The sequence below is a fragment of the Stegodyphus dumicola genome, chromosome 9 (genome assembly GCF_044657685.1).
Source record: "Stegodyphus dumicola isolate Sdum_Otavi_A_Nest chromosome 9, ASM4465768v1".
NCBI lineage: Eukaryota > Metazoa > Arthropoda > Arachnida > Araneae > Eresidae > Stegodyphus > Stegodyphus dumicola.
This window is the reverse complement of record NC_140776.1, coordinates 139,272,680-139,289,791: the sequence shown is the minus strand read 5'-3', so window position 1 is coordinate 139,289,791 and position 17,112 is coordinate 139,272,680. Positions and strand designations below refer to the sequence as shown.

At 32.4% G+C, this 17,112-nt stretch overlaps 1 protein-coding gene across 3 annotated transcripts in view; it reads right to left on the bottom strand.

Annotated features, from left to right (window-relative positions):
• Positions 1–17,112, bottom strand: part of bsk (mitogen-activated protein kinase dJNK) — a 57,009-nt gene that overhangs the window by 27,457 nt on the left and 12,440 nt on the right. For all 3 annotated transcript variants that reach the window (XM_035357691.2, XM_035357693.2, XM_035357692.2), the window contains exons 2-5: positions 16,746–16,979; positions 12,656–12,785; positions 12,496–12,554; positions 1,100–1,238 (exon numbers count right to left, since the gene is read on the bottom strand). In XM_035357691.2, the coding sequence (XP_035213582.1) occupies positions 1,100–1,238; positions 12,496–12,554; positions 12,656–12,785; positions 16,746–16,861 (444 nt within the window). In that variant the 5' untranslated portion in view covers positions 16,862–16,979. The remainder of the gene's footprint in view (positions 1–1,099; positions 1,239–12,495; positions 12,555–12,655; positions 12,786–16,745; positions 16,980–17,112) is intronic.

The window sequence follows — 17,112 nt, the reverse complement described above, 5'->3', positions numbered from 1 at the left end:
ATGTTCCTCCAAGTCCATATACTAAATAGTTAGGAAAATTTTTACTCGTTACATAAAGCAATAAATGGCGTTAATAAGAATTCCCAAACAGGTCAGGATGAAATAAATATTCGAGCCCTTTTAAAATACAAAAAGTTAGATTCCCATATAACCAAAAATGGCCAAGATATTTAATTTGTGTAAAAATTTGTGATTTTTGAAGTCATTTGCACCGAGGAGTCAGTTTATAAATAAAATAGAATAATTTGTGTTCGATTCCCCCCTTAAATGCTATTCAATAATATACTTTTTGTAATTTGCTAATATTTTTTAATTTACATATGGCATCTGAAAGAATTTACACAAAAGCTTTATTACTTTATAATCATACAAAAATTCATTAAATTTCATATATTTTTCAAGTTTAATTAATATAAATAATATTACAAGTTGGTTATGTGCCAATACTAAAGCCAGCACAAATTTCTTTTTCTTTTCCAGTAACAGGAAATATACCGACAAGGTATATAAAGGAAGTACTGTTATTTTTATGATTTCCGCTGGTTGGCCATTGGCTGAATAATGTCATAATGTTAATTATGTCCATATCTATTTTTAGAAGTTACATGACAAGTTTGGCAGCAAAGCAGCACCACATCAGTAGTGCCTTATGATTTTGCAAATAAGTGTATATAAATTACAAAAGCTTAATGCTATGTAACTGCAAATTACATTATTACAGTCGCCTTTGCATTAAAAAATATTTTGAATGAAAAAACAGATAATTTGGTAAGATTATTTCACTGCTTGAGATAAAAGCAATCAAACAGGATTAGCTTAAGACAAAGAAAATCCAATTAACATGAAAGAGTTACAATCATTTTGTTTTGGATTTACTACAAGGTAAGGTTAGGTTTTTAGAATGAAATTTTTTTGTTGTTGTTTTTTTACAAACATACTAATACCAAAATTTCATATTTTCATGAAATATTTCATCACATAAAACTCTGGCAACACATATTTCCAATTCTATACATAATTAATCATAAAAACTGACATAAAATTAAGATCATCCAATGATCAATATATAATTAACTACAGCTGATTTTATTCATCTTACTCTGTGAATTATCCCAGCTGAATGTAAATGTTTAATTCCACAAAGCATTTGATACAGGAGATAAGACATTCTTTCATGATCCAGATCCATTTGAATAACTTGGCACAAATTTGCATCCATAAGTTCCATAACAAGGTAACTGAAATATGAACTTTATTTTTTATGCAAGAAATAATTTTTAGAAAATAACATTATAACAGTAAGACTTAATACTGCTTGTTTCAAAATGAATATTTCATATTACTAATAAATTTTACGTATTATTAATACAGTCTTTATATGGGAAACTAACTGCTTTCAAATGAATACTGTGAAGAAGATTATTACACATTAATAGATTTTATTTGGTAACTTTATAACAATACAAGCCATTTGTAAACATAATTTTTTAAAAGAAAATATACTAAAGGCTTCAAATTTTTCCAAAAACCTTTTCACAATTTTTAGCATAAATTTAGGTATTTTGCATAATGAAACTCGAAAGGCATATGAAATGAACATGCGCCAAGGTATATATTGGCAAGAGAAAGTAAAGCTCGTGTGCAATGCAGTATATTTGATTTTCACCCTAGCTACTTGTACCTGGCCAAAGGTCTAATCCAGTAGTACTTTCTTCTCTTTCAGGTATGATGGCAAAGTATGTTCCTGTTTATTTTTCTTATTGCATAATATAGGTAAGCCTGATGATGATTCTATGTAAGTTATTCTTTTGAATACTTCAATTTTAATGTCCGTGAACATTATTACTTTTTGTTATGCTTAAGTTAAGCAGAATTATCCTATTTTATTAAATAAAGATTTCATAGTTAAAATTTTTGACTTATGATTCTTTAATTCTGTGCTTGAGGAAACGTACTCATTACACCTTCAGTGCTAATGCACAACCAACAAAAGATTATGAGACTGAGAAATTAAAATTTTGTAATGTTGTAAGATTCCAGGGGCATAAAGTGTTAAAAACTCTTTGTTGAAAAAAAAAAAAAAACTAGTTACAAAGTTTATAAGAATAATTGTAACAAGTAATAATGTCTATTCTAAAAGAATCAATTTGTATAGAAAAATTAACAGATGAAAATTATTCATTGTGGAAATTTAAAATAAAACAACTTCTAATAAAAGAAGGTTTAGATGATGTTGTATTTGAAGAAAAACTGGAAACTGATACTGATATTTGGTTAAAGAATGACGTAAAGCTAAAGCTTTAATATGTCTAAACATTTCGGATTCGCAAATTATCCATGTTTTACATAGTAAATCTGCAAAAGAAGTCTGGCAGAAGTTAAAATGTGTCCATGAACGTGTAAATTTAACAAATAAGTTATTTCTTCTTAGAAAACTATATTCCATTAGATATAATGAAAGTTCTAAAATGCAGGAACATATCAAAGGAGTACTAGAGTTGGCTGAAAAGCTGCGTAGTATAGGTGAAGAAATTAAAGAAAATAACTTAATAGCAATACTACTATGTTCTTTACCAAATTCCTTAATAACTGCAATAGAAAGTAAATTGGAAGCTGAATTGTCGCTAGAATATGTTAAAAACAAACTAATAGATGAGTATTGTAGACGTGTGGAAACTAAGAAAGTTCAAAAGTACGATTCAGTTGCTTTAAAAAGTAAAAGCGAAAATAAACCAAAGTATGTTACACAATTTTGTACTTATTGTAAGAGAAATAACCATACGATAAATGACTGTTTTCATTTAAAACGCAACATTAGAACTTCCCCGAAAACAGATGTAAATAATAGTAAAGTAAGAAATTATTCTCAAAATTATAAAAGTAATGCATGCCAAATAGCAAATACGCAAAGTGTAGAAAACATAACAAAACTTAAAGAAAATAAGTATTTTAAAAGTATTGAAACTGAAAATACACAGATTCAGTTTAATCAAGTTCTAAAAGTGGAAAATAAACATGAAAACACGCAAACGCAAGAATGGGTTATCGACTCAGGAGCCTCAACTCATATGACAAGAGATAAGAATTTTTTCTTTCAGTTAAATGACTAATAAACAAATAGTAACTGTAGCCAATGGTGCTAAATTAAATTCTTATGGTATTGGTGAAGGGTATTTTAAAGTTCAAAACTTAAAGGGTCAGGTTACACAAATAAAATTGGAAAATGTATTGTATGTACCAGGTTTAGATAGTAATTTGCTTTCTGTTCAATCTGTTACCAATAAAGGTTGCATTGTTACATTTGATAGTAATAAGTGTTACATAAAGCATAACAATATACTCGTAGCCGACGGCAACGCTCAGCAAGGTTTATATAAATTGATCGTAAACCCAATTGATGAGAAAGCATACTTAGCTAATAATGTTTCATGTTCAAATACAAATTGTATACTAAAATGGCATCAAAGATTAGGCCACAAAAATACAGATGCCATAAAAACACTTGAGAAAAATGATTTGGCAGACGGCATTAAACTTGGCAAATGCACTCATAGTGTGGAATGTTCTACTTGTGTAAAAGCGAAACTAACTGAAACACCTTATCCCAAAACTAGTTTTAGATCTAAAAATCCACTGGATGTGTGCACACAGATGTGTGTGGGCCAATTGAAGTCAACAGCTTAGGAGGGAAAAGATATTTTGTAACTTTCATTGATGACTATTCGCGTTATACTCAAATTTATTTTATTACTTCAAAAGATGAAGTATTCGACAAACTTAAACAGTATGTTGCATCGACAACAAATAAATTTAGAAAGAAAATATAGGTTCTCAGATCTGACAACGGTACAGAATACTGTAACGAAAGTACTGAAAATTATTTAAAGAAACTCGGCATTTTCCACCAAACTTCGGTTCCTTATTGTCCGGCACAGAAAGGAAAAATCGCTCTTTAATAGAAATGACAAAAGCTATGCTAATAAACTCTAAATTCCGAAAGGATTCTGGGCTGAAGCAGCAGCTACTGCTGCATATCTTCAAAATAGGTTACCAACTAAAGCCAGAGATAGAACACCATATGAATTGTGGAATGGTTGAAAACCAAATTTAAGTCACTTACGAGTATTTGGCTGTACGGCATTTTATTATGTGAACTAACAAAAACGGCGTAAATTCGACAACAGAGCTGAAGAAGGAATATTCGTAGGATACGATTTACGAAGTAAGGGATACTGGATTTATGTAGGTGGAAGGAATATAATAGTAAGTAGAGCTGTTAAATTTTCAGAAAACGCATCTTTATCTGACAATCATGCAGAAAATAATGCTGAAGATTTAGAATTAATTCACTTCAATAACTCGCAAGAAGATGAAGAAAATAATGAAGAAACATCTCTTGGCGATGATTTTACAGAAGATTCAAAAAGTTCCGAAGAGTTAATTAAATGTGAAGAAAATGTAGAAAGAAGGGTTTCTAGCAGATCAACCAAAGGGGTCCCACTGGAAAGATTCTCTTATAAAGCAGAAGACGAAGAATCAATCTTACTTAAAATTAAAGATCCAGAAAGCTTTGAAGAAATTTTAAACTTACCAAAACGTGAACAAGAAGCTTGGATCAAGGCTATGCAAGAAGAAATACATTCTCTAAAAGAAAATGAAACCTATAAACTTACAGAATTACCACCAGGAAAACATGCAGTAGGCAGCAAATGGGTGTTTAAGACAAAATATGATGAAACTGGTAAAAACATAAAATACAAAGCACGCTTAGTAGCCAAAGGATTTACTCAAAAATATGGCAGTGATTATGATGAAACTTTTTCACCAGTAGTGAAACACACTACGATAAGAGTTTTCTTAGCATGGGCAGCGTATAATAATGCCAAGGTACATCAACTAGATGTTAAAACAGCTTTTTTGTATGGCAGCTTAAATGAAGACATATATATGGAACAACCAGAAGGATTCGTGGTTCCGGAAGAAATACATAAAGTTTGTAAATTACAGAAGTCGATTTATGGTCTCAAACAAGCAGCTAGGTGCTGGAATGCAGAAATTGAAAATACACTGAAGAATCTGGGGTTCAGTCAAAGCAAAGCAGAACCGTGTCTTTTCACAAAAGTGGTTCGTGATAAAAGAATTAATTTAATAGTGTATGTTGATGACATCCTAATAAGTTCTACAGAAGAAGGACCAATTCTTCAAACAATTAATGATTTAAAGAAACGTTACCAAATAACGCATCTTGGTGAAGCTAAATATTTCTTAGGCATGGAAATAAATAGCAAGGAAGATAGAAGTTATCTCTCATCACAGAAAAATAAAATAAATCAACTTGTTAAGCAATCTCAACTTGAAGAAGCGAAACCCGCTAGCACACCAATGGAAACGAACTATTATAACCTAAACAAGGAAGAAAATCTCCTAACTTCAAATGATAAATTTCGCCAAGCTATTGGAAGTCTTTTGTATATATCGTCTATCACAAGACCAGATGTCACAGCTTCAACTCACATACTCAGCAGAAGGTGTAATAATCCACGTTAAAAGGACTGGAATCCTGTTAAAAAGAATCCTTAGATACTTAAACACGACAAAGAACCTATCCTTACAAATTTCGTCGAGTGAAGAACCTAATATTACAGCTTATTCAGATTGGGGACAAGATATTGAAGATAGAAAATCTACATCAGGAAGTGTTATTTTATTAGGAAGGAACGGTATTTCATGGTTTTCAAGAAAACAAACTTGTGTTTCTTTATCCTCAGCAGAAGCTGAATATGTTGCACTATCACAAGCTACGCAAGAACTATTATGGCTATTAAAATTAACAGAAGATTTCAATCTACCCCAAACTCTACCGATAAAGGTATTTGAAGATAATCAGTCTACTATAAGACTTGTAGAATCTGAAAAATTCAGTTCATGCACAAAACATATTGATACAAAAGTTCCTCATATACGCGACTTGAATAACAAAGGAATAGTAAAACTTGCTTATCTTTCAACAGAGCAAATGGTTGCTGATATTATGACTAACCAATTCTTAAAGCTAAATTTCAGTTTTGCAGGAATGAATTACAATTGGTATGAGTTTCATTAACAAAACAGGGGCAATGTTAGCATAAATTTAGGTATTTTGCATAATGAAACTCGAAAGGCATACGAAACGAACGTGCGCCAAGGTATATATTGGCGAGAGAAAGTAAAGCTCGTGTGCAATGCAGTATATTTGATTTTCACCCTAGCTACTTGTACCTGGCCAAAGGTCTAATCCAGTAGTACTTTCTTCTCTTTCAGGTATGATGGCAAAGTATGTTCCTGTTTATTTTTCTTATTGCATAATATAGGTAAGCCTGATGATATTTAGTACTGATGATGATTCTATGTAAGTTATTCTTTTGAGTACTTCAATTTTAATGTCCGTGAACATTATTACTTTTTGTTATGCTTAAGTTAAGCAGAATTATCCTATTTTATTAAATAAAGATTTCATAGTTAAAATTTTTGGTTTATGATTCTTTAATTCTGTGCTTTAGGAAACGTACTCATTACGCCCTCAGTGCTAATGCACAACCAACAACACTGTTAAATATAATTCCTGCATTATGTCTTGATGTATTACAGCAGTTTCCTGATAAGTAACAGTTTTTACAGCAAACAATTCACTTACTCAAGCTGGCTCCTGATAAGACTGTCAAACAATTTATTGCTTCATCTAATCAAAGAGCTCAAATTCAGGAGAAGGTTTAAACACCTTTTTACTAAAACTTAAATTCAACAATACACAGCTTGTGCTTACAAATTAATCTCTGCTGCTTGTGGAATTTAAGTTAATATTAATTACCAAAGTAAAGTTCAAAATAATTAGCGCTTGGATTATTCACCAAGTAAATTCCTATCAAGTATTGGCTCAAGAAACTACAAGAATGAGCAAACTCAGCTAGCAAAAAGCTAACACTTGGCTACAGTAATTCTCAGAATTGGGCAAGGAATTATTATGAAGGCTAGCATCACTGGCAAAGCACTTCCCCAAACTTTCAAGTATTCTGTTTTTATATATACACAGTTAATCTGTAACCTGGTTTGAGCTAAAGAAAGAAGTCATAGCACAAATAAAATAAAGATTTAATTACCATAAACTTATGTCTGTGTGGTTTACTAACAAAACTCTCCTAATTGCTTTATGGCTTACCAATACTGATTAAAACTCCATGCCACAGATACCCACCATCTGCAAGGCACTTCAGATATTTAATCACAGCTGAATTTAATTTTGATTAAACTCTCTACAGATTAATGCATCAGAAGTTTAAGAATCAAACATAGATTCATTAGGAGTTCCAAGGCTACATGCAATCTGGATTATTTGTTTATGACAAAGAACACCAGGACTATCTATCGAAAAGAGGAAAGCTTTGGTGGTGGAACTTTTTAAGAAATCTACCTTGTATTTGGTATTATACATAGGCAAAGTCCCAGAAACACCCATAGAAACAGCATATTCATCTCCATTTCAAACTAGGTCTCCCCAAACTACTAGTATTTAGCAGTCTTCCATATTATAAAGGTGTCTGAACAGTTTGCATACTTCCTGGAAGCTATTTTTATAACGCTGGACTGGCTAAGCTGAAATTTTCTATCCAGACGTTACCTTTCATAATATAGTAAGTACCCTTAATAATAACTTTTTTATGATGGCTCACATTAAAATGCAAAAGAAACTTGTCATATTTATACACTCACGTTTGTGAAAATTGAAACACCATGAAGGACTTACGCGAGTGAGCTGAAATTTTCAGGAAATGCAAAGTAGCGCATGATATGCAAATGATTAGAATTGCAAATCCGTAGCGCATGCGTATGCTGAGCAGCGCCCTCTGAACGGCTGATGGATCCGAATAAAGAGACGGCTGTAGCGAGGCGTGTATGGTTATCGGGGGTTATCTGCTAGTGGTAAACGTTAACTCAATCTGTACTTATGCCTCGTCGACGAAAGAGAGCGAGATTTGAACAACTTACAGAGTTTGAACGAGGGAGAATCATCGGCCTTCGTGAAGCTGGATTGTCGTATCGTGCAGTAGCCTCTCGTGTGCAGCGTAACAGCAGCACAGTGATGCGCGTTTGGAAGCAGTGGACGGACGAGTGTCGGACAACTCGGAAATCCGGGAGTGGACCCCGAAATGTGACGTCAGCTCGCGATGATAGACACCTGGTCCGCATGGCGCGGACGGACCGTACAGCTTCCTCTAGACAATTGGCAGCACTGTGGTCAATAGCTACAGGTGTTTCATTGTGTGCTTCATCAATTCGTAGACGTCTGCTGCAGTATGGACTGTGCGAACGGACTCCTTTATACAGGATCCCCCTAACGCACGACCATCGCTGCCTGCGGCTACAATGGGCCAATCAGCATAGAGACTGGCGTGCTGATTGGCAGCATGTCGTTTTTCTGACGAATCCCGCTTTAATTTATGGTACCATGATGGCCGCATTCGTGTCAGACGCTATGCCAGTGAACGCCACCTTCCGGAGTGCATTATCAAACGCCACAGTGGACGAACACCCGGAGTTATGGTCTGGGGCGCCATAGCATATCATAGACGATCTCAATTGCTACGAATTGTGGGCAATCTGAACAGCAACCGGTATATCCGTGAAGTTCTACAGCCCGAAGCTGTTCCCTTCCTTCAAAGCTTGCCAGGCGCTGTATTTCAACAGGACAATGCCCGCCCTCATACTGCTCGGATTGTTAAATCCTTCTTTGCAGCGCAGCAGGTACAGCTTCTTCCTTGGCCTGCGTGTTCCCCGGATATGTTGCCAATTGAACATGTGTGGGATGTCATTGGTCGGCGTCTTGCTCGTGATCCTCGTCCTGTTGCGCCTGCAGACGAACTTTGGGTACGCGTACAAACGATATGGAATGCTCTTCCTCAGTCAGACATTCAAACTTTGTTTGACTCCATGCCACGTCGTGCAGCAGCACTTATTGCGGCGCGTGGTGGCCACACAAAATACTGATTCTGATCTCTTGTTCTTGTTTTTTTGCTTTGAACATTTAATCATTTATTTGTACCACTACCACTCAACTGTGTATTAAATTGCATTCAATTATGACGATTCCTTCTTGGTGTTGCAATTTTCACAAATGTGAGTGTATTATGAAATTACTCTTTTTAAAAGATTCTCCATCACACTACAAAGTCCGAAATCCACATGTCCAATATCTGGACCTTCGGACTACCAGCGATAAAATAGTCTCCCTTTACAAAATCTAGGAATGGAATACTGTGCATAACAAAAAGAAGAAAGCGTGCTATAAATAGGATTTTTCTGCCGACTAAGATCCCCGTATTTTACTTTCTAACATCCTCTGGCTAAGGGAGTCACACCACAGCTAATAACAATACAATGATTGGCATTAAACTGGTACTGGCCAGGTCACACTTTCAGCCTTTGAGTTGTGTGTATGAGGGGGGAGGCGGAAATGGGCACTGGGCAGGCACTATACATCAGCTGCTTCATGTAATCTTTGTGGGTCCTAAATTCTGCTACCTCCTTGAATTCTAAAATTTTGTTGCCCTTGAATTCTGTTGCCTAGCGCCTCTCGTAAATTCTAACATTTTACTATTCCTAATTTTAACTGTGTGGTGCTTTTTTAAATTCTAAAGTATTTGCAGCTTTAGTGGCAGTCTAGTTGGGGGATTAACATTGTTCTATCTGACATAAAGAGTATGGAAAGCCTCAGTCTATATGTCATATATGCCATGTCTATGTGTCATATTACTAGATTTAAATTGATGATCTAAAATTCGGAATCGAATATATTTCCATGAATATGCAGAGTTACCGCAGTCCTAATTCAGAACTCGGACTTTGCTACTACAAATGCTTCATCATTAAAATGACACATGATGTCCTGCTGAATATCACTGAGTATGCAATCATTCATTGCTGTTTCCTAGAATACAACCCTATTGAAAACATTATTTTTAGTGTTGCACCATGTATATTCTTCAATTTACTAACGTAAAGTAGAGACAGATCTCAAACTGGAAAAGATGCATGTCAACAGGGAGAGATATCAGAAAATACATAGAAATACCTCTACCTACCAACCCATTCATATTACCTTCTTAATATTTACTCATATTATTAAACAGTTTTATTTCAGTTAAAATATTATATGAAACTTTAATTAAAATATGTAAAATCTGAAATCAGAAAATGCAACAAATTAGTTTTTTCCTCACATTTGGTATTTTGTGAAATTTTTTGATAAATGGTTTTAAAAAAAATTCAGTTATTATTTCACACGATAAAAATTCCAATATATCTATTTTTATAATTTTGAAAAGAAATTTCAAATCAAGAACAAAAAAATATCACAATAAGTCTGCTTATGGCCAAAATTAAAAAAAAAAAAAGAAAAAAAAAAAAATCTGATTGTTTTAAATATACTGTATACACACACACACACACACACACACACATATATATGCTTGTATTTGGTTAATAACAATAATTGCTTGACCTTATTACTCGAGTAAAGACAAAACACCTTCGTATTTACGTATTTATTTATTTATTTTTTAATTATTGTTCATTGAACGGGAGTTGGTTTGTTCCCCTTGAAAAGTCAACTAATTTCCAATCAATGACAATGATTACATGCATTTTAATTTAATTTTTCTTCTACAATTGAAATTTTGTTCTTCATGATGACTTAACATTTTACTTTCAAGTTACTACAAAACATCTTTCAAAATATTTCTACTTTAATTAAACTTAGGAGATAATATAATCAATTAATCAATATTGTTTAGGAAATAAATTATTATTAACTTACTTTGCAGCAATGTGCAAGTATCGCACTAAATGCATTTAAGATCATACCACATTATATATATATATATAAATATTTTTAAATATAAATTTGAATTTAACAAACATTCTCTATTCATAAAAAGCAAATTTAAAGTTAATTAAATTTTAAATAATGAAATTTAATGCAAGCAAATAAATGATTAATTATTGCTGTGAACTAAAAGTACTCAAAATAAAAATTCCAATTTTATGACATGTTATCTCTTTTTTTATTCTAGAAAATCCAAACCAATTATTTTAGCACAATTTTATTTTTAACTGCTGGCTTAACCACACCGAGGAAAACAAACTCAAATTGCTGATGAATGGAAAAGTGTCATAAAATTGGTTTAGTTGACTAAGAACTAATGGCAAACTAAGAAAATAAAATATAATTAATAAGTGTACATTTTTATAAATTTATACAAAAAAGACTATATTTACTGAATAAACACCTAGCAACAATCAAAATACTTATTTTCAAGATTATGATATGATTTGTCTTTATGATCAGAATGATTCGCATTTCTTATCACCACACATTTCTTTATTTATGATATTTATTTTGTATATGTCTCTGACGAAGCCATTAGAACCTTTTTTCTTTAATTTCAAACAGGAATCATGTAGAATATGAAAAGAAACAATTAACAATCAAATATAGCAGCCGAAAAATCTTCAGGAAGGTCAATTTCCACAAAAATATTTCAATAAGTCAGTTCAGAAGGCAACCCACAAGGTTTTTTATAAAAAGCAAAAAATAAGCACTAAAAACAAACAAGCACAAAAAAAAAAAAAAAAAGTGCTTTAGAGAAAAAGTAAGCACCTATAAGGACTTTTATATTTTATTTTTGAATATAAGGACTTATAAGCACTTGTAAGGATCGCTACGAACCCTGGATAAGCATAAAAATTGTCTCATCAATCTATGAAAAATCTCTTACATGCAGAAATGTGAAATAAAAAGGTGTAATGAAATTGATAAAAACAAAAAGGCTTTTTGTTTTCAGCATTTTCAATATTTTTCTTGAAAATACATGCATTAACTTTTTGTCAAATTAATGTTATTAATATATGTTGCACATCACTGTAAAATAAGATAAAAAATTCATTTGCTTTGCAAAATTTACATCATCCATTTCTACTCTTAAAGTCAAAATTCATTGATTTAACAATTTTTTTCCATACATCAAACAAAAAAATTCAGTGATTGTTATGCAGAATAATCATCATTTAACTGAAGCAAAAAATAATCATCTTGGGGATTGTAATGATGATTATAATTATAGGTAACAAAATGACAGTAGTGGCTGTTCTTAAGTCTCAAGAAGACTAACCATTTTAGTATAAACGGCATTTAATTACAGAATAAGTAAAGAACTAAAGTATTAAGTAAATGTAACAAATTGATGAAATGTATCAATTTTGAGTTTGCTTTTTCAATTTAAAAATAAGTATTTTGAAAACTTATACCACATTATCCATTACAATCATTAGATGAAAAAACAAACATGCAATGTAACAGGAATATTCCACAAATTGGTAGCAAGGTTAATAACCCTCACATGTGTAACAAGAAAATCAGAAACTGCTTTTATTATAGTTCTGAATAAACAAATATGTACTCACACATCCTGAAATTCCTCCATTGTTTTTTGGGGTGTAAATGCATTCAGAAGGCCAATTATCTACATTTAAGAATTAAAGAACACAATAAAGAAAAGATATTTCAAAGAATTAATTTTAATATAAAAGAAATGTAAAAAAAAAAAAAAAAAAAAAAACATACATTTTTATGATTCACCAATTTCATCAATTTGAATTCTCTGTATGCTCTTTTGGCATGCGTAACATTTTGAAACGGCCGGCTAAGTTTCTTTATTGCTACATTTTGTTCAGTAACTGTATCAAAAGCAGCACTGAAAAACAAAACAAAAAAAAAGCCAATAAATTTTAAGTAATAAAATGTAAATAAAATATAGAACTTGCATAATATTTCAGAAAATACAGTGGTAATTGTATATTAAGTGGTAACCTTCAATACAGCACCAAAAATACCACTTTAATTCCGATTCGTGAAAAAAATTTAGCAAGCTAGAAACTGCTCCAGACTATTGATATTTTTTTTTATTAAAGCTATACTATTCGATGACTTTTCTTTTTAGAGGGGGAGTATATTTCTTCAATTTGAGGTGTCACACGTTTGGTTTGGTTTAGTGGATGGATTCATCTTTACTGCAATGGATTCCACAACATAGAATTTGCTAATAGATGAAGAAACAGCTATCTTGTTCCTTTAAGAAAGTGAAGTTTTTCATGGAGAAAAGTTGTACTATTTGAATAATCATCCTACGAAATTAAAATATGATCCAATGCCAAAATAGCTACTCTGCCATCATTCATATCAGGAAGAAAAGAGTGTCCAAATACAAATATTGCTTGTTGGGTCATGCATTTTCTTTACATTACTGTCGTACACAGTATATCGTCGTGTATATATTTACTTATGGGTCTCGGGAGTTAACAATATCGAGTTTCGTGAAACAAAGTTTGCTTGAAATAAATCGCAATATAATGGGCAGGAACAGGTTGGGAAGAAATCACTTGGAGTTAACTCTCTGAAGACCATATCGGCCCAGATGGCCCTTCATTCAAATGACCAAATCTGCCCCAAATGGCAGAAATTCTGATGTTCTTCTCTTCCCTCTTCTAAGGTATGCAGTAACAGGTGCAGTTTCCCTAAAAACATTGCATCAGTTTATTACAGACAGCTTGTCCTAAAAGGATTTATTTGTGGTTTCTTATCTTTATTAGTTAGAAGCAGAAAGGATGTCACTTGAAACTGTCACTCTTAACTGCCGTGAAAAACGTACAAGATTCATTTCCCAGTGCCACGGTTTTTCACACAGGCTCGCGTAGTTATGCGGTGTATTAGGGAAAAATAAATGCAAGTTTTACTTTCTAAAAACTGTTACTTTCACAAAATAAAGAATAAAAGAAAAAAATGAATGCACAAAATTTAATGTTTAGAGTAAAAGTTTAATAAAAATGATGTTTTTATAATTTATAGTGACGTATTATAGCAATGCAATGATTACTAGACTACATCAACATACTCGAGACTTGGCTGACAAAATGGAAGATCAAAGTTAATGTAAATAAGACTCAAGCAATCCTTTTTACCAAGAAGAAAAAATTCAATAAAAACCAGCAATTTTACAGAGAAGATAATCCCATGGCCAAGCAAGTCCTTTATCTTAGGGTGATCCTCAGTAAAACTCTCTCATGGTACCCACACATAACATCTATCCTTAAAAAGTTTCGAGTTAGTAAAGCTACACTTCACCCCTTAATTTCTCAAAACAGTGTATTTTAATAGATAACACGCTGCTTATTTATAAAAACTGTATTGCATCTCATACTATGTTATGCCTGCCCGGTTTGGGCATATTCATGGAAATCATACAGGAAAAAGTTACAGCAGGCACAAAATTGTGTCCTAAGACGCCCTGGTATGTTCGAAATCAAAAACTTAATGATGAATTAGGCATCGAAGAACTGAAATATCTTTACTGCCGGCTTGCCCGGAATTTTTATGCTAACTTCGCAAGTATCAACCCTGTTAAAACGGCCTATGGCCATACTTAGTACTCATATTATTCAATTTGACTTACTTTACCTGTACTGTAGTGTTTATAAGTTATGCTAAGATTTAAGTGCACCAGCTGACTCGCACTATCTGCATTGTATGTATCACATGTGTCTCTAGGATTCAGGTTAAAGCCAGCTCTTTTCAACTTTCTCAGCTCTCCTAGATGGCATTTTCAGGTCTTTATTGAAACTCGGCACACACTCTATTTCCGCTAGAAAATCTTATTATCCCATTACTCAAAAATATGATCATAATTTATTTTTAAAAAATTATCTTATGTTAGTTACCCATGACAGCATTCGAAACAACTTACATGTTCGACAAGGGGTAGGGTCCTTGACCCAGGCACCCTGGTGTTACACTGCTTCTAAGTGCGACCTAAGCTTAAATCATGTTGAAATACCAGTATTCAGTGATCTTAATCACTCAGCTGTTAATGGAGGCAAACAATGTCTACAATACACAGTTTTAAGAAAAAATAGTGATGAGACAATGCACCATTTCAACAAAAAAGTATATGGCAACCCAGGAATACACATACATTTTGAGTACACACGGATGTATACTTTTGAAATTCCGGTGAGCCATAACAATTTGACTTTTATCAATGTCTGACAAATCAGCTGCTTTTCGGTTGCTAATTGAGCTGTTTGGAAAGACAATGCATAGCCGCTTTCTATACTCGAACATTAGCCGCGCACCAGCAGTGGTTTTGGTCCTGGATGAGCCCATTGTTACAGAAAGAGCACGGTCATAATGTAATGGCTCTCCAATATATATATAACAGTTTTATGTATGTCAGAACTGATATATATATGATATAAGCATGTATATTAGCAGCTAAAACCTACAATTGGAAATTTTTAAATTCCTGTGAAGAATAAACAATATCTGGTTCACCATTCTTTTAAGCATTATAAAACTATGATCGTAAAAGAAATTCATTTTCACTTTAGCAAATACCATAATTCAATTTAAAATTTGTTCTGTATGCATAATTTTTACAATATCTCACTCTATCTATGAAATAAAATGTGACACACTGTATAAAATTGTGGAATGTGTATTGTGCCATTCTCTATTTTTCTGTATCACACACTTTTTATCAAATAAAATGTGATATACTCTGTATAAAATTGCGAGATGCATATTGCTTTCATGATCATGTGTGACGAAAAATATATTTTCGATAATTAGTTCCTGTCCAGCAAATAAGAATTAAATTTAATTTGGCAATGTCTGTCTACAAGTCTCTCCTTCCAGTGTAAGCTTTCTGACTAGGCAGTAAAGTCTCTTCAGATTATAATGCAGAGGACAACTGCCAATCCATTACAGCTTTCGTCAATTCTCTGATATACAATATCTGATAAATAAAACAGAGGCTTGTAGTCTCAAATATACAATTTATAAGGATAAAAGACTTTTTGTAGTGCCCATCTTCTTGGAAATTCAGAATTTCAGAGAGAGGGGAGAGGAAAAAGGTCAAGCAGTTCGTGGGTTACTTTCGTTCAGCTCACCCTTTCTATATCAGGTAGGGAATGAAAAGCTGTCTATTGTTCATTGGTTCTAGGGAAGTTGACACTTACACAAGAAGAGATTCAATTAAATTTTGTTTAGTTTGCAGCCTACCAAAAAAAAAAAAAAAATGCTGTCACTGAAGTGCATTTCTGAAATAGATATATATAAAGATACTTAAACGAACATTTCTACCCAAAGTTGCAATAAGTTCTAACTTTTCAGTAGGAGTGTGGACAATTAGAAAGTACTATTCATACTTTTTTTTATTTAATGCAATTTTGTTAGCAATTTATTTAAAATAAACAACATACATGAACAAATTAAAAATTCATTTCAAACAAATACTTTCTGGCAGTCACAATTGAGCAGCTGCTACTAATAATGCATCAAACCCATTACCAAGCACCATTGATGGAAAATTGAAATTAGTTAAAACATTAAATATTTAGCATACAATAAAAACAAGAAAATGTTCACTAAAGAAATATATCATTAATTTTTGTTTTGCACCAAGACTGAAATGCACAAATTTCATCAACCAAAGCAATCTACTGTATAACAATATTGAAGAACCTATAAAATTTACAAAAATTAGATTTTTGTTCATTCTAATGATGGGAACTGATTCTTTAATTTATGCACAAAACATACATACATTAAAAAAGGTGGGAAAACATACATACATTAAAAAGGGGGAACATACACTTACCATACAATGCCCTGTGCGCCTGAACCAATGGGCTTAAGATTCTGGTAGCGCTTCAGGATGGTAAATTTAGTATCTCCCACTTCTACAGTATAAAACACAGTAGACACCTTGCTCATGATGGATATAACCAGCAGATGGTGGAATTGTAAGACATCAGCACTTAGTTTGCATAGTTGGAAATATAAGTTTGTAAAATTAAGCTGTTTTATCTACATGGTTTAAAAAATTCAAATCCTGCAAAATATGCAATGCATTAATATAGAAAAAACATGGCATGAGATAATTTTAAAATCACAAATTAACAATACAGTCAATTCTTAAAAATTAAAAAAAAAAAAAAAAAAAAAAAACTAAATTTATTTCTCAT